We start from the raw sequence: 21,495 nt of genomic DNA on the forward strand, positions 1-21,495 counted from the left end.
CTCTCAGTTATCTTGCGGGGCCTGGTTTGTCTTTTGGCTATGCTGCCATAATCCCTCTAGGTTCCTGCTCTGTTTGAGTTCCTGTCCTGACTTCCCTCTGTGATAGACTATGGTGTGGAAGTTCCTCCTCAAGTTGTTTTTGGATATGGTGTTTTCTCATAGCAACAGAAACCCTTACTAAGAAGTAGGACAAAACTCTAAGTTTATTCTCCAAATGTCAGGGGCTGCTACCGGATGAGATGGTTACACAGGGAATCAAAGCAGTTAAGTTTCAGAGAGCAGACGCTGGCCTTGTGACACAAAGATGCACAAATATGAATGATACCAAAGAGTTTATTGTGAATGTCATGGCAAATACACCAAGCATCATCGTCATTACAAAGGAACTAGAAAAGTCCGTGTTGAAAGTATGTGCTTCTTTCCTGCCATCTTCAGGTTAATGGCTAGTACCAAAATTTTAGGTAACCAAATACTTAATGGGATGGACGATCTTCACATAATTTCAGGACTGTATCTTCATCTTAACTTTAAAAGCAGTTAACCATGGATTTCATCATCAATTATTCTCTGTCTTTATCAATTCCGTAATGATCTGTAGAATCTTGTCATCTGAGGGAATGGAAAAATAAAACACCTATGAAAAAATCTAACACTTGCTAACTTTTCAATGTACATATGTGTAAATAAGAGGTGTACTTCATTACAAGCCTTTCTTAAATTAGACTACAAGCCAAGATGAATAATGTACACCATGATATCAGAGATGTTGGGAAAAGTCAATTTTTTTGTTAGTGATTATTAAGGTTATCTTATGCCTACTTCAAAAAGTGAACATTTTGTAGAAAGAAGTTAGTATTTGATTATTTATAGGCAAAGGCCCCAAATAATGAGATATAAGTGGTTTTTTTTTTTCCTATTTGAAACATGGTCTTACTAGTTTGTAGCCTGTACTGGGTTAGAACTCATGATCTCCCTCTGCCTCAATTTTCCCAGTGCTGGGATTATAGATGTGCGCCACCAAGCCCAGGCTGTTATTTCTATAATGAACTAGTTCTTTAGAAATTCCATCCAGAAATTCCCCATATCCCCCTCCCCCACCCCAAGCTGAAATACACTGAAGGTGTTACTGATTCTCCCTGTTTTGCAGTGGGGGGTTTTTACCAAACAGTCAAAGGTGGCAATGATTTTAATGTCTCCAGGCTTGGAGCAAGGACACAAAAATCCTAAGAGGGAAATGCTCCCAGAGAGGCGTCAATGGGGAAGTGACAAGCTTATCAACTGACAAACAGAGAGGTGACATTATTTGCTAAGGAGGCTTTATTAACAGCCACTCTTGTTTGAACAGCTCTGGAATCCTGACTTCCTGTGACTCTCATAGCAGCAGGGCTGCCGGACTGACATATATTCTACATTTATACGAGGTCCCAATGTTCCTGGTCTCAGTGGTCCTCATGAGACTTTGACCCGTGCCTATGGTCTGCCTCCCAGGTGCTCGGGAGCTAGAGTGGTATTAAATAAAAAATGACGTAGAAGTGGGAGTGGGAGAGGAGGCTCCTTGTTGGAAGTGAACAATGTTGAGCAGGGAAGAAAGCACAAGAGTAACTTGAGACACTTCTTCAAAAATGTGAGGCCTTGTCACAGCTTCTCCTCACAGTGAAGCCACAAAGAAAACTCCTAACTCATCGCCCTCATTCCCAATAAGCACCGAATGTGCGCACACTCAATTCTTACATTATTAAAGCAAAAGCCTAACTTCAGTACCTATGACACAATGCCAGGGAAGACTAGAGCACCAACTAGAATTGCTAGTTCTACAATCTAAGCAAGAGAAAACCACTGGCTTACAGAAACCATAGCTATCAAGGAGCATGTTAACTTAAAGCCTGAAGATGCAGACAATTAGATCCTAAGTTTGGGACAGCCTAGGGGTTTACTGCATTTCAAGGGCAATGGTAGGAGGGGGAGTGTCAGCAGAAATAACACATCACAAGTCTGCAGAGAAATCAGAGTTCCTGGGACAGGGCTCTAGCCTGGCATCATTTGTCAGCTGTTAGGAGAACGGTGGAGACTTGTCAAGCTAGGGGAGTACTGCAGTAGCCCCCAAACCAAGTGTTTATTTCAGACTTCTGTTGAAGCCTAATGCACTGATACCAACTCCTAACTGTATGTGTGAGAAGCGCATGGCAGAGGAAACAATGAGTACCAAAATTTATTTTTCTTTGTGAAATGGACAGTTTAGAAGTACCAGGAATAAAGATTTTAAGAGAATAAGCTGTATGAGCTGAATAGAATTTTGCATAAGTAGACTTTATTAAAGTAAAATTTTATTAATATTACATCCTCCAGGACAGGCTCCAAAGCCACAGAGAAACCCTGTCTCGAAAAACCAAAAAAAAAAAAAATAATAATAATAAATAAAATATGGCTTCAGTGTGCTACAGGGTACTCCAGTGTTAAATCATAATTTCTAGAATCAATCTCTTAGATTCTTAAAAAGTTTTAAAACAATTTAATGTTATTTATTATCTGTCTATATCTATACCCAAATATATTTTCTTCTCAATATATACTGTGTATATATCTTTTACCTGTATCACAATAAAACACTTACTTTCGAGAGACATCTTTGGATTTTCAAGTTTTTTTCTTAGAACAGAATCAATGAGAATTCTTAGCTGCTTAAAAATAACGGCGATCTTTACTGGGGCCTGTGGAGAGATGCCACGTTGTTAATCAGGACATGGGCATGTGTCTAGATAGGCCAATGCAAGCATAGGTACCTGATAATTCCATTGACTCAGGGCACCAGGATTTACCATAAAATGCAATGGGAAAAGCATGCCCAAATCAGCCAGGCTACACTGGGAGCTCAGTGCATGGCCTTTTGCTTGTCTAGAGTCTGTTATCTCCTGCCACAATACAGCAACTTATTCCAAAAATTCTTAGTTTCTCTTTATGTAAGACTCTAGGACTGGGAGGAATGGGGGAAGTGGAGAGTGGTTTGAAACAGGGTAAGTCTGGCTGGCCAGGAGTTCACAATATAGACCTGGCTGGTTCTTAAACTTAGAGATCTTTCTGCCTCTGCCTCCCAAGTGCTGAGATTAAAGGTGTGAGCTACCACACCTGCTCAGAGGAAAAGTTTATCATTGTTTTATTGAGGTATAATATATAAATCATAAAAATGTACTTATTTTAAGTGCTTAATGTCAATGATTTTTGGTAAATTTGTAGTTTTTTTACCAATATCACTACAACCAATTTTTAGAGCATCTCTACCACTCCAATTTCCAGGCATGAACCAAACATTTTTTTCTTAAAACTGCACAATTCAGTCCTTTGGCTCTAGGCACACAGCTGTAATAACAGGATGTGTGAGAGTTACTTTACACCTGTCAATGTTGACGGGGCGAGTGGGGCTTACCTCCGTAAATAAGCATAGATTGACTTACTTTATCCAGAGAACTCTGCATGTGTTAAAAACTGTGAATCTGTTTGGATTTTGTATAGAAGGGCCAAAAAAATGTGGAATAAGCCTGAGTTTGGGGAATCAACAACCAACCAACCCACAGACTCTAGGAAGGTTGATTTCTCCCTATGCCTTCATTGTTTCAAAATGAAGCTATCTTTTGGGATAATCAATGTAAAATTGATGTCAATATACTTTGCATCAGCAATTATAATGATTATCAGTAAACATGTTCTGTGATAGTAACATGATTTTCAGAGCTAAAGGTTTAAAACTATACATTTAAGGTAAGAGGAGGTTTTCTGCTGTGAACCACACAGGAAAGTATTATGCAAGCTTCAGTAAAAACTTTAAATCTACCCCAATGACACTGGAATTGGAACGTTTTCACGTAATCACTAAAGTTATGTGGGTGTGGATGGATACCTGGAAATAGATCCAGCCGTCCACAGAGAGAAGCCGCTCGCGGTGCTGGACTTCTATGTCGCCTCCAAAAAGCAAGACTGGAAAAGGAGTTATTAGGGTGGTTTCCCTCAAATAGACTCTGGCATACCTCACCTACAAAGACAAAGGGAAACACGTCATAGTCTAAAGATATAAGAATTCATCTAGTTATTTTTCATGTATGTATTTTCTTTGCAAATTTAATAGAAAATTAAATACATTTACACAACCATATTCCTCTACCCAACACCCCCTTATTTAGAATTGGAGCACACATCTTTTTCTTTCTGAGTCAACCACTTTTACTGAAACACTCGGGGAACAGATTATTAACCAAAGTCCCGTTGCTATGACTGACTATATTCTAAGTAGGAATGGTGATAGCCAGGGGAGAAATTTTACTATCTTTCTCTTATTTACTGAGAGATATTTGTTTTTTTTTTTTGTTTTGTTTTGCTTTTTCTTGATAAACTGCATCTGGATTTCAAATGTGAACAAAAATAATAGTTTTACTTGAGAAAAACCACCAGGACAAGTGAACTTGTTATGCGGACATTCTAGAACAGCATACAGGGTCTGAGAATGAGTAGCTTACCTTCTCCTGGTACAAGAGCCACCCGTAAGTTTGTAAGTCTCGGTTTACTGAGGACGGGTGGACTTGTGCTTTGCCTTGGGCTGTCTCCACCATGCAAGCCAGTTTTTCTGTGACATCTACTGGCTTTGTACACATTATCTTCCCCACATTGTCATACAGGCCCGCAGCCAGGACAGCTTTCAGAAGGGCAATATCTTGAAAAGAGAGTGTCTGTGAGGTTCTCTTTCCTTCCCAGCTGGTAGAAGATGAAAATCCTGCGGCCTTAACCAACTTCATGAGTTCCTGCTTCACATCCTAGATTTTATGTTAAAATGAGACACAATCCTAATTATTAAAGTAGAGAAATTACCAAACAACTTTGAAATGTATAGTACTGTTTCCTATAAAATAGGATGCCAAAGTATCATTTAATTGACCACAGCCCAAACTTGAGTGGAGAGCAAAGGTTCTGGGAGGTGAAGAATTAGAAGTCAAACTTGAGTGGAGAGCAAAGGTTCTGGGAGGTGAAGGATTAGAAGTCAGCTGTTCTTTGATGGAATTTGTCATAAAATATGTTTCTGAGAACAAAGGATATGGCATGGGTCTGATTATATTTTCACTCACATCGACTTAAATATAACCCTCCTTTAAACATTTATTTTAATTTGTTTTTAGTCAGTAGGGATAGCATTAGGAAGAATTTTACAGGGAATCCTGATAGTCGAAAACAATCTCCTTCTCTACTTGTCCCCGTAAATTTCTTCCGAAAGGAGTTTACTGAAGTTTACTCAAGGCAACTTCATCACTTAATAAAACTGCAGCTTAAAATATTTTGCCCCTTGACGAGTGCAAATCAGCAGAACCACCCGGGAAGGTCAGGGCTGCCCCAAGCTCAGGCTACAGGAACCACAGGTGGCATTTACACCGGGATTCTTTCAGGTTTGGTTTAGAGCTTAGACTCCAGGGGAGGAAAGGCAGCTGCTGTGACCACAGGGCTGAATCCCTGAAACTCAGGGCCGAAAGAAAAGGCTGGAGGAGGAAGTTTGTGGGAGGTGATCTGGAGGTTGAGGACAATAAAAGGAGAAAAGGAGAAAGGAGTAATCTGAAGAAATGGCCACCTGTGAGCCGACTATCTGGGTGTTCACATACTAAATCTGCCAGCTCAGAAGTGCCTACTTCCAGAAGTCAAGAAACCCCACAGACTTAGGGGACATATCAACCAAATGTGATGAGTAAATCTTGTGTGGCTCACGATTTGAACTAGCTATGACAAAATTATGAGATGACGAGGGGTATTCAAATGCTATAATTTGATGATCTGGGTTGTTTATCTTAAAGGTGTGATGTCAAAGAAAAAAATGAGTCCTATACTGTAGATATACATAATAATCTAGTATCTGTATTTACTTAAAAAGCAGTCGACAGGGCAGATAGTAAGTGGAATATAAATAAAACAATATTGACCACATGATGCCAACTAATGGACGTGAAAAAAATGGGAGAACTGAAGTTCTTGATAGCATTTCATTTACTTTTTTATATTTCTGAAATTTCCTATGATTAAGCAAAATAACAATTGAGTACCAGAGTTGAGAAGAACTGTGGATAATAATACCCTTTGAGTCATTTATTTAAACAACCCTCCTCCTGAAAAACAAAGAAATAAAAAGTTAACTATCCTATTCCCAAGCTAGTGTTATATCCATGAACCATGCCATCTCTTTATAAAAACCATTTCCTGAATACGTAGTCATTGCTAAGAGCAGTATTAAGAGTTACCTCTAGTGTCAACAGCGACGTCCTATTGAGGAAATTCCTCTGGCAGTATGTGATTTCAGAACGGTAGCCTCCTTCTTGCTGTGCTCTCTTCCACCTAGATAAATGTGTCAATGGATAAAGGCCACTGCGGCTCCATCCAAGCTCTTTTTCAGAGTCACCACAAGTAAGGCCTAACAAAATGGCGGTCCATTATGAAGAAGGGGTCTTGTTCACCGTAGCAGCTGCCATTTCAACTGCAGTATTTTTTAAGCATAACAAATTATAAAATTGACTCGAATTTGAGACATATGCATATATAATAACAACAACTATGTTCTTTTTTTTTTTTTTTTTTTTTTATTTTTGGCTTTTCAAGACAGAATTTCTTTAGCTGTCCTTGAGCTCACTCTGTAAACAAAGAGATCTGCCTGCCTTTGCCTCCCGAGTGCTGGGATGAAAGGCAAGCACCACCACCGCCGGCCAAATATGTTCTTCTTAAGTGAGTCTTTATCATAATTATATCTTGACAGATTAAAAGTACGAAGAACAAATTTAACTGTTGAAAGCACACTTTTAACGACAACGACACATTTTTAAACAGGTCGACCATCTCCAACCTTTGGCTTACTGATAGCAACAGGTTATTTCTTTACCCTAGGTAGGCGTTGTAGATCGTGAGGTGGTCTGAATCGGCCACAGCCAAAGATGACTTTGCAAGGTCTGCTTCATCTTTCCGACCAATTGGTGTGATAAAAGGAGACTTCTCCGTCATAACTGCCGCTAGTGTTGCCTGCCCATAAATATATTGATCACTAAAGAAGTTGTTAAAAATAAATCCGGAAACAGTCACAATCAAGCCATCCATTTCTTATTTTCAATGCATTTAACACTGCTAACTTATAATTTCATAACAATTTTATAACTTTAGCTTAGCTCCTTTCATGGAACTCAGAAAACCTATTTCTTTATCCTTAGGACACCTCTGTGATTTAAGGAAGTACAGTACCAGAATCAGAGGGAAAACTGAAAATGTGTCCAAGTGATTACAGTCTACTAGTTAGTCATAGGCAATCTCAGAACTATAGCTTAGTCCTTAAACTTTTAGTTTTCATTGGCTACAATGCCTTTCACAGATGAGAACCTTCACCAAATGCTGAGTGTGGTGCCCACATGCTGGGTTTCTCAGCCGCCCTAAAGTGGGAAATAAACTACTGTTGGTTAGAAATGAACACCACCAACACCAAAGTTTGGCTGCTATTATGGCTCAGTGCTTACCTAGCAAGCATGAGGCCCTGGGGTCAGTTGTCACATTATTTTAAAAAATGTGTAAGGAGGCTATACAACCATCCACTTGTTGCGCGTTCTCAGACAAACTATAATAGCACATGGTGCTCTTTGAATTTAGCAAGTTCCTGACACCACCCTACTCCCCTCGCAAGAGCCCCGAGATCCTGCCTTGTCATTACTGCCGGGGGACTGAACCCACGGCCACATGAACGTTCAGCAAGCTCTGTGTCTCTGAGCCACACCCTAGCCCCACATTTACTTCTAACACTAGAGAAAAGGAGGCCAAGGGTAAGGAGCCCTGTTTTCTCGATCTGTGCTCAAAGTCACCACTTGATAAAGAAAGCACCGTAAGACCACATACCCAGAGAATCAGATAAATCGACAGAGCTCATTTCTGAAATCAATTGAAAAAATAGACTCTTGAGAATTTTTGGCTTAGAAATAATTCAAATAAAGGAAGTTTTCCATTCTATTAAAGTCTATGGTGTCAATAACTTTCTATAAATTATTACATATTCAATTAAATAAATGTTTCAGGTGGGGGCTATGTGACAGCAGCAACCTAGGCAAGCCAAACTCACACAACAGTATTTTTCTTTTCTTTTCTTTTCTTTTCTTTTCTTTTCTTTTCTTTTCTTTTTTGTTTTTTTCAAGACACAGTCTCACTATGTAGACCAGGCTGGCTGCGAACTCATACAGATCTGCCTACCTCTGCCTCCCAAGTGCTAGGATTAAAGGTGTGCTCCACTACACCCAGCTATAGCATTTTTCTATATGTAAGTAAATGGAGAAATAGATTTTTAAGTTTATTATTATAAAAAGTTAAATATATTTAAAAATTCTCATCAGATATTCAAGTCATCTAGGTTTTAATGATTGTGTTTTGTTAAGAAATTAGGGAGGCTGAAGAAATGGCTCAGCAGTTAAGAGCACTGGCTGTTCTTCCAGAGGACCCTGGTTCAATTCCCAGCACCCACCTGGCAACTCACACACAACTGTCTGTGACTCCAGTTCCAGGGGATCCAACACCCTCACACAGACAAAACACCAATGCACATAAAATAAAATTTAAAAAAAAAGAAAAAAGAAACCAAAGTTTAAGCTGGGCAGTGGTGGCCTTTAATCTCAGAACTTAGGAGGCAGAGATATTGTATCTCTAAGTTTGGGGCCAGCCTGGTCTATGAAGTGAGTTCCAGAACAGCTAAATTTACATGGAAAAACACTGTCTTGAAAAACAAACAAAAAAGAAATCAACATTTAAACTTGTTTCCAATGCTTAATAATTTCCCCACCAAATGGCATGTGAAGTGAGGTTGTGGCAGTATTTTACTTACCACTGGTTCTAGACAGCCAAATATGGCTCCAAAAATGAGCATCTTGCCAATTTTGACGTTGACAGGCAGAGCTGCAAGGTGCTGGCCCAGCGGAGTCAATTTGGGCTCATTCAGTTCACAGGCTCCAATTTTCCGGAGTACGTTCATTGCATTGCTGATCACTTGAAGCTGAGGAGGATCTAAGGCTTTGGAGAGAAAGTCTTCAGGAGAGCCAAGATCACATTTCTGCACATGAAAGAGACCAGGAGGATTCAGTGCCACCAGGTGATAACACTGGAACCAAAGTCTGAATTTATCAAAACTTGAGCAAAGAGGGTAAATGGGTAAGGCCATCCTAGGAGGTGAGCCCGAGGGTAGAATCTCCCAGTTTATATATTTTAGTTTCTTCAGTACTGATTTTTATTGTTAAAAATTTAAGAATCAAGAGTAACTTTCAGTCTAGGGAGTTGTTGGCAGGTGGTCCCCCAGTCTAAGCAGGTCTTATATTTTGGGTTAGGTGAATCTTTGTTCTGGGCACATCCCTTGTGTCTACACAATACATCCCAGCATACAGCTCCTGCTCAGTCAGGATAGTCAAAAACGTCTGAAACAATGCCACAGACCCTTGGCAAACAACATGGCCCCCATGAGACCACTGCTCTCGATTACGAGGCTGTTTGAATTACTTATACCTATGGCAGTGATTCTCAGCCTTCCTAATGCTGTGCCCCTTTAATACAGTTTCTCATGTGGTGACTCCCAACCATAAAATTATTTCCATTGCTACTTCATAACTGATTTTGCTACTGTTAAGAACTGTAATGTAAATGTCTGTTTTCTGAAGGTCTCAGGTGGCCCTGTGAAAGAGTTGTTCGACCCCCAGTGTGGTTGTGACCCACAGGCTGACAGCCACTGCCATATAAACTCTATAGTGCAGATATTAAACATATAACACTTGAAAATGTAAAGCAAATAATTGTTAAAAACACGTAAGTCATCAGATTTCCCTAAGGAACAAAAACCTCAAGTGCGGTGCTTTGGGATTACCATAATGTGAAGGCATAGTTCCTCCAGAGGCACACGCAAGATTTCAGGTACAGAATAGTCCAGAAAACCTTCAAATCTGAAAAAAAGTGATACATCATGAGTAATGGCACCCATTGCCGATCCGCGAGCTGTGAATGTCCAGCACTGTGCCTACCTTTCTCTCGTGTACAGCCGAAAACAGAAGCCATCTCGGACCCGCCCAGCTCTCCCTTGCCGCTGCAGGGCACTAGCTTTACTGACAAAGGTCTCCACCAAGGAACTCATCTGACTGCTTTCATGGTACCTAAAGACACATTTGAGGAGACAGTATGTGGATTACTGACTTTCAGTAAAACCAGAAAAAGCTGGAAACGTCATCAAACTCATTAATATTGTGAACAAACATTTCAATTTTAGGGGGTGAGGAGCATGACACAGTGTCTCTTTATGTAGATCTGGCTGTCCTGGAACACAATACATAGACTAGGCTGGCTTTGAACTCATGGAACTACACCAGCTTCTTCCTCCTGAGAGCTGGGATTAAAGATGTACACCACCGTGCATGGTCAACAACACTTCTTAAGTCATATTTCCTGATTAAATATTTTTATATAAAAGTGCTTATCCATACTGCCAAATGGAAATCTTTGCTACAAAAGAAAATGGTTTGTTTAACTCATCTTTCCCCACATACCTTTCCCATTGTAGTTAATACCTACTAATCACACATCAAGGTGGTGCAGACTGCCAGCATCACAGTTTAAAGCACCAATCCAAGAGAACATTTCCTCTAAAGATACATCATTTGTTTTAGAATTGATTTTCTATTACACGGCATCTTTTTCATATATTGCTGTAGTTTTCTGATATTGGGGAGAGTATATAGACTACAATTGGCTAGCAGTAGTCTCCACTGTTTACAGGGCACACACTACTCAGAGAGTACTACCATTTTGTGGGAGTTTCCATTAAGGCGTCGATAATGTTCTGGCTGTGATATGCAGCATTTGCGATTGTGAAACTGTCATTTTCTTCACTAGTACACAAGGACCCGATGATTAGAAGTACTGTTTGGCTCAGATCAGAGATCTATGTCCAGTTCTCCAAAGTTCATGCTATTTGAACCCCCTCTATTACAACCCCATAAATAATTGCTGTAGGAATTCTGACCGCCAGTGCCCTTTAAGTTACCCACCCACTTGGGCGGGGCCTCATATACTACATACGCTGATGTAAAGGGTGCGTCCACTCTCTCTGTTCTGGTTGTGGGATTCAGTTGCTGTTCCACATTCCAACAGAGGATTGTGATCTGTGAGTCTACCCCTAAATAAATAACCCTCTATTATACTCAATTCTGAGCTAGTGTGGGATTTATTTTAAACATCTTTCTTCAAATAATGTTGTGTTCAACACTCTATGTAATAAGCAAAAAATCATAAAAATTTATGATGTGAAATTCTGCCCAGGTACACTGGCATTATTTTTGGTAAAATCCAAAGTATGACATTAAAAAAATTATTCCCTGGGGGGCTGGAGAGATGGCTCAGAGGTTAAGAGCACTGCCTGCTCTTCCAAAGGTCCTGAGTTCAATTCCCGGCAACCACATGGTGGCTCACAACCATCTGTAATGAGGTCTGGTGCCCTCTTCTGACCTGCAGACATACACACAGACAGAATATTGTATACATAATAAATAAATAAATATTTTTTAAAAAATTATTCCCTGATACTTTAAATTTACCCACATTTTTACTAAAGCTTTTTGCTTTGGGCAGAATTATGACCTTTAGAATCTGAATTTCCCTGATACGATTCTGTAATTTCTCCAAAAAAAAAAACAAAAACTAAACATTAAGAATTTTCACTGTGAGAAAGTTAAACTTACTTATTTTCTTTTGTTCTTCCAGTATCAATGACAAACACAACATCAGGAATAGTGATTCCTGTCTCAGCGATATTTGTTGCTAAGACAATCTGCAAAGAAACAAGAAGCTCTTGACACTGTACCCTGAATTGTTCTTTAGACAGAGCTGATGAGTTTTTAAAGGTGAGTTCTAAGGGAGCAGTGGAGGGGCCCAAAAGAAAGCCACTTTCAATTCTGGTCACAAAAATTTAGACTGCTTTGTTCTGTACTTTTAATTTACTATACAGTTTCATCAGTTCATTTTAATGAGATTGTTAGATTAAAAATATTTAATTTCATTTTTTTCTTATGTGTATATATGTTCACATATTCATGAGTGCCGGTGCCTAAGCAGGCCAAGAGTTTCCCCCTCTGGAGCTGGAGTGGCTCCTGGGAAGTGAACTTGTCCTCTGCAGCGGCAGTAAGTGCTCTAACTGCTCAGCATCTGTCCAGCATCACAAGAAAACACCACTCCCTAATCCCAGTCAGTCATCTTAAATCTGACAGTCAGAGAACTGAGACAGTTCAATTCAACCCTATACAATCAATTATTAGGAAAAGAAATAGGACTGAGAAGAGTAGGGTGGTTGTTCTGGTCCCCAGGTTCAGCAAGTCTTTTTACCCCTGGACTTCCAAACCTGAGCTGTAAATAAGGAGGTACAGAAACAGGTATTTTAGGTGTAGCTTTAAAATTCTTAAGCAGTGACGGCTGAACAGTACAACCTTGTGCACTCTTGATGTTCGTGCTGAATGCTTGGAGGTAAAACCTCTGGGACAGTCTAGGTCAAGTCCAAGGCATACTGCTCTCTTTTACCTGTGTTTCCCAGTACCCAGATTAATGAGGTCTGTGGAACCTATGTGGTTATTTTATTTTGGCAGTACTAAGATTTCTTTTGTTAAGGCGAACTCTTCAAACAAAATCTTTCTTACAGAGAAGCAGATGTTAAAGTTCAGAGCAGTCTCAGGACCTCTGGAGTTCTCAGAAGACAGAACACTGACAATAAGAAAAGGTGAAGTTGGACGGTGGTCGGTTTAGGGATGAGGACCCAGGTCTTATGCATCGGTCAGGCTTGTTCTGACAGCCCCCGCTTCCCACACCGTCTCACAATGTAACTACATTGTCTTTAATAATGTCTTCTGAGGGAAGACTCAAATCTGAGAAATTCTTTGTCAAGAATCTCTTCACTCAGAACTCTGATCAGAGGGCACCAATTACTTCCATAAACTCAGGTCTGAGAACTACAATCAGGAATTAACAGCTGAGGCTGGGCTATGGCTCCATGGTAGAGCAGTTTGGAGTGAGCACCTTTCTGGATTCCACATTAGCATATTAATGAAAGGAATGAATGACTACTTGAGGCTGAAGGAACCAATGGTCTAGAGAACAGGAATCCTCCCAGGACTTAAATAGCTCTTGATATCCAATCTCCTTCATGATGCAATTTCTTTCTTTCTTCCTTTCTTGGAGACAGGGTCTCTCTACATAGTGCTGGCTGTCCTGGAACTCACTCTGTAGACCAGGCTAGCCTCACACTCAGAGATCCATCTGCCTCTGCCTCTGAGTGATGGGATTAAAGGTGTGTGGCCATCATGTTCAGTTTATAATGCTTTCTTAGGAAAAACTAGTCTTTTTTTCCTTTTACAAAGCAACATACATATCACATTTTCCAACTGCCACTTTCCTCAAGTATTGCTTCCTTATTAGCCCACAATAATCAAATGTCTGAATCTAAAAGTTTTTAAAAGATATTTCTTTTCTATGTGTATGTCTGTGTGCATATGATGTAAGTAAACATGCCTAAGAAGGCAGGAGGTTTTGAAGGACCACCTGGAGCTGGAGTTACAGGCAAGTGTGAGCTGCCAGTGCGGTGCTCAGGACCAAACTGTGCCCATATCCTCTTAACCACTGAGCCACACTCCAGCCCCAAATGCATGATATTCAGTATTAAGTTCACTTTGATTATGTCAAGCTGCAGAAGACTTGAAGTCAGTCGTGTGTTCAGCACTAACTCACTTTCTTAAGTATTCTCAGACCACACATACTCATGTCCTGCATTTACCTTCCTGATTCCTGGAGGGGGAAGTCTGAATGCTGCTGCTTGATCTTGAGTTGAAAGAACAGAATGCAGAGCTATAACTTCATATCTGAAAGTTAAAATCATAGTTCTTAGCAAGAGTTTCTCTTTAGAAGACACTGCAAAGAATAACAAAATTTATTTGCATATAGAAAGCAACTTTCAGTATTTTAATATGAAAAAATTTAAATAAACAGACTTTCACAGAACAGTCTAATAAGACCCTACAATATACCTGCCAGAGGGGAAAAATTAATATGAATAAATAACAGGTTAAGCATCCCTCTTCTGAAAGGTCAGGTTAGTGTTCCAGATTCTGAATTTTTTTTAAAATATTTTTTTTCTTTTTATTTTTAAGATTTATTTATGATGTATACAATGTTCCTCCTGCATGTACTCCTCTATGCCAGAAGAGGGCACCAGAACCTCATTACAGATGGTTATGAGCCATCATGTGGTTGCTGGGAATTGAATTCAGGACCTCTGGAAGAACAGCCAGTGTTCTTAACCTCTGAGCCATCTCTCCAGTCCCAGATTCTGAATTTTGTATTGTTTAAGGATGAGTAAGCTTGTATGTGAAATATGTGGTTTAAATGATTTTTAGAGTTGTGATATTAATATGGCAACCACAATAAGAGTAATAAACTATAATAACAAATAAATGGTTATTTTAATAGATATGGTTGCTAATATGCAAAACTTTGTTGGCTTTTGGAAAACTCAATGGGTCAGGAGTTATTAACCATAATATATCTATAATTAATCAAAGAATTCTTGGCTCAGATTAAAATTTAAAAAAAAAACAACAAATGCAGATATAGTGCCTACAAATTTTCATTAGATAAAAATGAGCAAACACAAAATCTCCATGGGCAATTGTAGAGATTAAAAAAATGTCAGCTGGGTGGTGGTGGTGCACGCCTTTAATCCTAGGACTTGGGAGGCAGAGGCAGGTGATCTCTTTGAATTCAAGGCCAACTAAGTCTACAGAGTGAGTTTCAGGACAGCCAGAACTACACATTGAAACCCTATCTCAGAAAAGAAAACAAAACAAAGTGTTTGGGTGTTTTACACGCATGCATGTATCTCTGGGCAAAATGTGTATAAATTATCTGTGGAGGCCAGAAAAGGGCATCAGACCCTTGGAAATAGAGTTACAGATGGTTGTTACCTGCCAAGAGGGTGCTGGGAACTGAATCTGGGTCCTTTGGAAGAGTAGTCAGTGCTCTTAACTACTGAGTTACTAGTCAGCCCTACCAAGCACAATTTTAACTGAAGTTGAAAAGTCTGAAATTTCTGATCAAGAATTTTAATGTATCAGATCTTAGGGTTTAAAATTACAAAGAATATAATAAAGATTTGTAGTTACCGCTCAGAATAAAATCTTCTGTCATTTGACAGAAGATCATACAACTGTTGAATATGAGCAAGACCAGGTAAAAAGATCAATGCTGCTCCTTCAATATTTCTGAATTGAGGACTTTTATCTGAAATTTTAAAAAGATAAAAAATTCAGTGTAAGACAGGAAACAAACATATAAAGTATTAATAAATGTAGTTGATAGAAGCATTGTATTAAAACAAGTAGAAATATACCTAAATACACAAGAAGTTCCAATATCAGATCCAGGTTGATTTTATGAGGGTTCATGTAGAGAATAGCATGCTGGGTACGGCTACTGTACTTTAGGTAAAATGGATTTAATTCAGTACTTGCTCCAGATTGAACTGGGATGTATTCCTAAAAGAAAACCCAACCAGAGAAAGATGAAAACAAAATTATGTACTTTGGGGCTGTAGATTTAGCTCAGTGGGAGAGCATTTGCTTATCCTGGGTTCAATTCTCACAGCTGCAAACAAACAACAGCACAAACCACAAAAACCAAAATCAAACGCTATTTTTATAATAGAAACAAGGAAAAAGGGTACTGTTTACCAATGCATTCCAAGCAGCTGGGGCTGCATGTCTGCATCACCACGCACCACTTAGGAGTAGGAACTATAGAAAGCGTCATGAAACGTGATCATTCTCCTATCCTTTAGCTGATGAACAGCAAGACTGTCTACTTCTCCACGCTCATACACTCAAATGTGCACTTTCAGGGCAGTGAAAAAGCACACAGGCCCACAGGCCCTGTAACAACCTAACTAAAGGTAGTTTACACCTTCTCGTTCTTTCCACATTCCACCTTGGCTACCAAGTTCTCACTGTCGCGTCTGAAATATCTTTCTAAGCCTTTCTTCAGTTTTTAATTTTTGTCGTTGGGGTTTTAGAGAAAGATCTTAGACTATGCTTTCTTGACGTATCTGTTTAATTTAAACACAGACCAATTTCGTGTTTGCAACAGTTTGGACTCAGGCACTCGATACAAATCAAGCGGCACAGATGTAGTGTTGAGACCGGCTCTGGTACCACTGCTAAAGAGGGGGTCACAGGGCTTCTCCAGTCACCTAACTGCCTCTGACTCCCTAGCAACAACTGTTTGCCTTGAACAGCTTTATTATAGACCTAATGTTGGCTCCTGCGAAGACAGGCTGCTAAGAAAACCAAGAGCAAAGATCTAGATTTAGGATAGCACTATCTCCCGAGTCACAGTAGAAAAATATCACTAGAGACATCCTCTCCAGTCATGAATCACTGCTATGAAGCCGTTCTCAATGCTGCTTTACATTTATGAAATCTCTATTCTACTTATACCTAATGGCCTCAAATAGTATAAGAGACAATAAAATATCACAAATTAAGGACTAAAGTCTGAAACAATACTCAAGAGATAGCTTTTGAAATCCACCCATCGTCACAACTGTTTCCCCAGTTCACAGTGCTAGGCCACATGACTGGAAACTCACATAGCAGGTTGTATTCTGAGCATTTTCTCTTTACCTGGTACTTTTTTATTCCCCCAGCTTTACTTGTAACATTGATGGTGATTTCTTCCTCCTCCTCCAGAAATTTCTGACAATATTCTGAGTCTTTCTCCAGTACAAAGCCTGTTTCTTCTATTATATCTTCAAGATGGAAAACCTGCAGAGAAGGCAAACACAGATGCGACCAAAAGTCACTTCAGCAAATGCCTTAACGAGAACACAGAGAGCCTCATCTTTCAAATGTCACTAATTTAAGTTAGGATAGGAGGGAACACTTTCATTAGCATAACTGGGATTAAAGAACATAATAGACACAGAAAGTCTGCTGCTAAAGGGTCACGGACACTCACACCTTGGTTTTAAAAGAATATGGTCAGAAGAATAGACAGACAGACAACCCCAGACCCGAGGATGGTTGAGAACAGAGCACCTTCCTGGCAGGTGCCACCTTCAGTATAAACATGACTCAATGTGGAACTAAGTTTTAGTTCCTGAGGTCTTGCCATCAGGACGCTAGAGCATGCTTTCCCATCCTTCCTACCCTCAGGCAAGCACCAGCCACCTGACTACTTACACACACACACACACACACACACACACACACACACACACACACACACGAAGACTCACCTCAACGGGGAAACTTCTTCCTGAAATCCTGAGAATGGGACAGTGTGTGAAGTAGGTGGAGAACTTGTCGCTGTCCACAGTGGCGCTCATCAGAATCAAGTGGAGGTCAGAACGTTTCTGCAAAACTTCCTTCAAGATAACGAGCAGGAAATCTGACTGGACACTTCTCTCATGGACCTAATGGAAAGGCAACATGAAATCAGTCATATCTAGTGCCTGGGAATTAATAATCTACCAAAGGTTAATATCTGAGTATAACACGAGGATTTGTGGGCTGATTAAGGGATGTTTCAAATAAGGCTGAGCTTCAGAATTAAAACTCAGTTTATTCTGTAAGACTGGAGTCAATGGAAGAGTCAGCATAAATAACAGCAACAGTAGAACTGTGCACTAGGAGACGTATTGGAAATCACACCATATGTGGCTGACAACATCAGGTTGCTTCCCAGGTTCATGGAGAAGTCAGCCTGACTCCTGACTCTCTGCTAAACAGGGAAAAGTCCGTTATTGCCATTACAGAAGACAGACAGTTTACTACTAAGGAGGAAACTTAGTTGAGCAGTCGGAATCTGATCAGGTATCTATTACTGTCCAAAAAAAGAATTTTCCTGCCTGCCTCACACACACATGTAAGTGACTCTAAATTTACTGCAAGCCAGAGGTGATGTAAGGAGGTCGCTGCAACCTTGCTACAGAGCAGAGATGATGTATGCTGCCCGAATACAAGTATTTGCTACATGTATGTCCGTGCTCGAACTTTCTGTACCCTTACACATTTCTGTCCTAATTTGTAACAGATTACAGAAGCATATAAAGAGAAAGTACATTAAGACAATAAGTAATTTTCACAATCTGCTTGGAAGGCAGACAATAATGCTTAAGCACTCAAGCCTGGGGATCAATTCCTTGGATTCATCTTTTGGCATGACCACTTACAGTATGATTTTGGGAAAGTTACATAAAATATCTCTGGTTCTACTTATTCATTCATAAAAATAATAAAAAATTTATGGAGTTGTATAATAAGCAAATGAGAAAATGGAAGGCCTGCAGAACAAAGCCTAACAAATAGAAAATACCTTGCGTTATGGCATATGCTAAGAGATAAAAACCAATCAAGACAGAAGGTATACACTGTATACCTGTAAGAGAACTTGCCAGTGATGTTAAAAACCAATGGATAAGTTTGGGTGCTCGCACAGGAGAAAAACAGGATGGGAAAGGGAAGAGAAAGGAGGTAAACCAAGTCACAATGGATGTATGAAGCCCTGAGTTCAATTCTTAGAACCCCAACTAAACAACCAAGGGGAATGAGCGATAGCTCAGTGGTCAAGAGCACTGACTACTCTTGCACTTGGGCACACATATGGAACTCAAGGTCCAGGGGATCTGATGCCCTCTTCTGGCCTCTGCAGGAAACAGGCATGTACTGGTAAACAGACATGTATGCATCCAAAACATCCATACACATTGAGAGAGAGAGAGACAGAGACAGAGAGAGAAAGGACTTACAATATAGTTTAGGAACTAAAATACTAGACTTGGGCCCTGAGATGAGAAATACACAGGAATAAAGCTAGAGGGTTACCAAGTGGTAGCCATGGAAACCTTAGTCTGTCTGGTGACTAAATCATCTTCTTTTTTTTTTAAATTTATTATTTATTATGTATACAATATTCTGTCTGTATATATATGCCTGCAGGCCAGAAGAGGGCACCAGACCTCATTCCAGATGGTTGTGAGCCACCATGTGGTTGCTGGGAATTGAACTCAGGACCTTTGAAAGATCAGGCAATGCTCTTAACCGCTGAGCCATCTCTCCAGCCCTGACTAAATCATCTTAAAGCAGAATCATGTAATCTAAGTATTATCTATAATTCAAAAAACAAGAGACACGGGTACCTGGAGCTGGCTGTTCATGATGGCATACATCCTTAATATTAGGGCCCTGGAAGCTGAGGCAACAACACTGTGAGCTCAAGGCCAGCCTCTATATACTCTGTCACAGAAAAAAGCTACTCTGAGCCGGGCGATGGTGGCGCACGCCTTTAATCCCAGCACTCGGGAGGCAGAGGCAGGTGGATCTCTGTGAGTTCGAGACCAGCCTGGTCTACAGAGCTAGTTCCAGGACAGGCTCCAAAGCCACAGAGAAACCCTGTCTCGAAAAACCAAAAAAAAAAAAAAAAAAAAAAAAAGCTACTCTGGCCTCTGGCTACAGGGCAGAGAATGAGAGCAGCCAGTTTAATGCATTAGATGCTGCTGCAGTTATTCCTAATTTGGTGGCTGAATTTAAAGAGGACATGAGCAAAAAATGCTGGGTGATTCTCCTTCGGTGGCTGACTAGTAATGGCAGGGCTCCCTCACTGGTCAGGAGAGAGGAGTGGGGCAAGGACGTTCTGAGTTCTAGAAACCCCGAACCTGAAGTTCCCAAGACTGGAAAGTGGCTAGAGGCACTTGGAGATTTACGTCTGAAGGTCAGGAAAAGAGATCCAGTGGACTACAGTGATATGGAAACTTTCATCAGAAAGATGAAAATGAATTGCAACCAAGATTGTAAAGAAACAAAAAAGATAACTTACACTAGAGTTAATAAAAATGTGTAACATCAAGCACACCTCTTACTGGTTGTCAGAAACTGGAGCTATGGGCACAGTCAGCAATGAACGTTACTTAGATTCCATTCCAGGGGCTGGAGAGATGGCTCAGAGGTTAAGAGCACTGCCTGCTCTTCCAAAGGTCCTGAGTTCAATTCCCAGCAACCACATGGTGGCTCACAACCATCTGTAATGGGGTCTGGTGCCCTCTATTGGCCTGCAGGCATACACACAGACAGAATATTGTATACATAATAAATAAATATTTAAAAAAAAAAGAAAAGAAAAAAAATAGATTCCATTCCAACTGTAAACATAGCACAGAACACAATTCCTAATAACATAGCCGAAGAGGTACTGTCCTGAAAGAGTTCGGAGTAAAGTAACAAACTGTCCCCAAATCTCTTAAATTCTTTTTTTTTTTTTTTTTTTTTTTTTTTTTTTTGGTTTTTCGAGACAGGGTTTCTCTGTGGCTTTGGAGCCTGTCCTGGAACTAGCTCTTGTAGACCAGTCTGGTCTCGAACTCACAGAGATTCACCTGCCTCTGCCTCCCAAGTGCTGGGATTAAAGGCGTGCGCCACCACCGCCCGGCTCTCTTAAATTCTTAAGTGCTGCTGAATTTCACTGGGACTTAAAGAATTTTTGAAAAGATTTTTTTACTTTTTAAAGATTTTATTTTATGAGGGTTTTGTTTGAACATATATGGATGTGCACCAAATGTTTGCCCGGTGCCTGCAGTGGCCAGAAGAGGGTGTGAGATCCCTTGGAACAGGGTTTTCAGATGTGACTGCCATGCCTGTGGGTGCTAAGAACTGAACTTGAATCCTCTGGAGGAGCAGCAAGTGCTCCTAACCTCCGAGGCATCTCTCCAGTCCCAGACTTTACTTTTAAGTATGCATCTGTGTTGGGGTATGTCCATGTGGGCATATTTGCCCACAGAGGCCATGGAGGTGCTGGGAATCAAACACAGATCCTCTGCACGTGCAGCAATAGCTCTTAACTGCCGAGCCATCGTTCCAGCCCCCACCTCCTCCCGAGATTCTTTTACTGGGACACTCTTTACTTGAAGGGGCTGGTGGTGTTAAACTGAAGCTTGATTCAGTTAGTCATGTCAAACTAGCAAAGAATACAGCTTCTGTAGGCTGGTCTGTCTTTAAAGGAATTTTCTGCTAACTATTTAAGTTACAAGAGAACTTATGATCTGAGATAAATAAAAGTTCGCAATAATACATAAGAATAGCACTTTGGCTCATATTGACCCTTGATGATAGTTAGATCTAGGCTTGCAAAGCAACAATTATGACCTCTGTATTCTCTGGAAAACTGTCTATATCCTCCTCTACATCCTATGGATAACTTTTCCATGGGGTGAGCCAATAGCTACCCAGTTTCTAATGTCTTATCAACCACAGTGCAATTTCCTACCTACCCCACAAAGAAAAGAAATCCCTCAAAGATAAGTTAATTCCTACTTATTTATTACCAGAATATTAATTAGATTGAAAACCCATCTTTACCTAAAATTTGTCTAATAAGAAAATGGTTAAATAAAATAGA

General features: G+C 40.1%; 1 protein-coding gene across 3 annotated transcripts in view; it reads right to left on the minus strand.

The window, feature by feature from the left end:
* Positions 1-317: 317 nt before the first annotated feature.
* Positions 318-21,495, minus strand: part of Dhx29 (DExH-box helicase 29) — a 47,430-nt gene continuing 26,252 nt past the window's right edge. For 2 of the 3 annotated variants that reach the window (XM_057789534.1, XM_057789537.1), the window contains 15 exons: positions 17,345-17,521; positions 16,731-16,871; positions 15,443-15,587; positions 15,216-15,333; positions 13,832-13,916; positions 11,754-11,842; positions 10,044-10,172; positions 9,890-9,965; positions 8,864-9,088; positions 6,896-7,032; positions 6,264-6,357; positions 4,506-4,799; positions 3,893-4,024; positions 2,612-2,708; positions 318-609 (listed from right to left, as the gene is read on the minus strand). In XM_057789534.1, the coding sequence (XP_057645517.1) occupies positions 557-609; positions 2,612-2,708; positions 3,893-4,024; positions 4,506-4,799; positions 6,264-6,357; positions 6,896-7,032; positions 8,864-9,088; positions 9,890-9,965; positions 10,044-10,172; positions 11,754-11,842; positions 13,832-13,916; positions 15,216-15,333; positions 15,443-15,587; positions 16,731-16,871; positions 17,345-17,521 (1,992 nt within the window). In that variant the 3' untranslated portion in view covers positions 318-556. Of the gene's footprint in view, positions 610-2,611; positions 2,709-3,892; positions 4,025-4,505; positions 4,800-6,263; positions 6,358-6,895; positions 7,055-8,863; positions 9,089-9,889; positions 9,966-10,043; positions 10,173-11,753; positions 11,843-13,831; positions 13,917-15,215; positions 15,334-15,442; positions 15,588-16,730; positions 16,872-17,344; positions 17,522-21,495 lie in introns of those variants that run through there. The other variant, XM_057789535.1, reaches the window with a different exon arrangement.

This window comes from Chionomys nivalis, chromosome 15 (genome assembly GCF_950005125.1).
Source record: "Chionomys nivalis chromosome 15, mChiNiv1.1, whole genome shotgun sequence".
In the NCBI taxonomy this organism is placed as follows: domain Eukaryota; kingdom Metazoa; phylum Chordata; class Mammalia; order Rodentia; family Cricetidae; genus Chionomys; species Chionomys nivalis.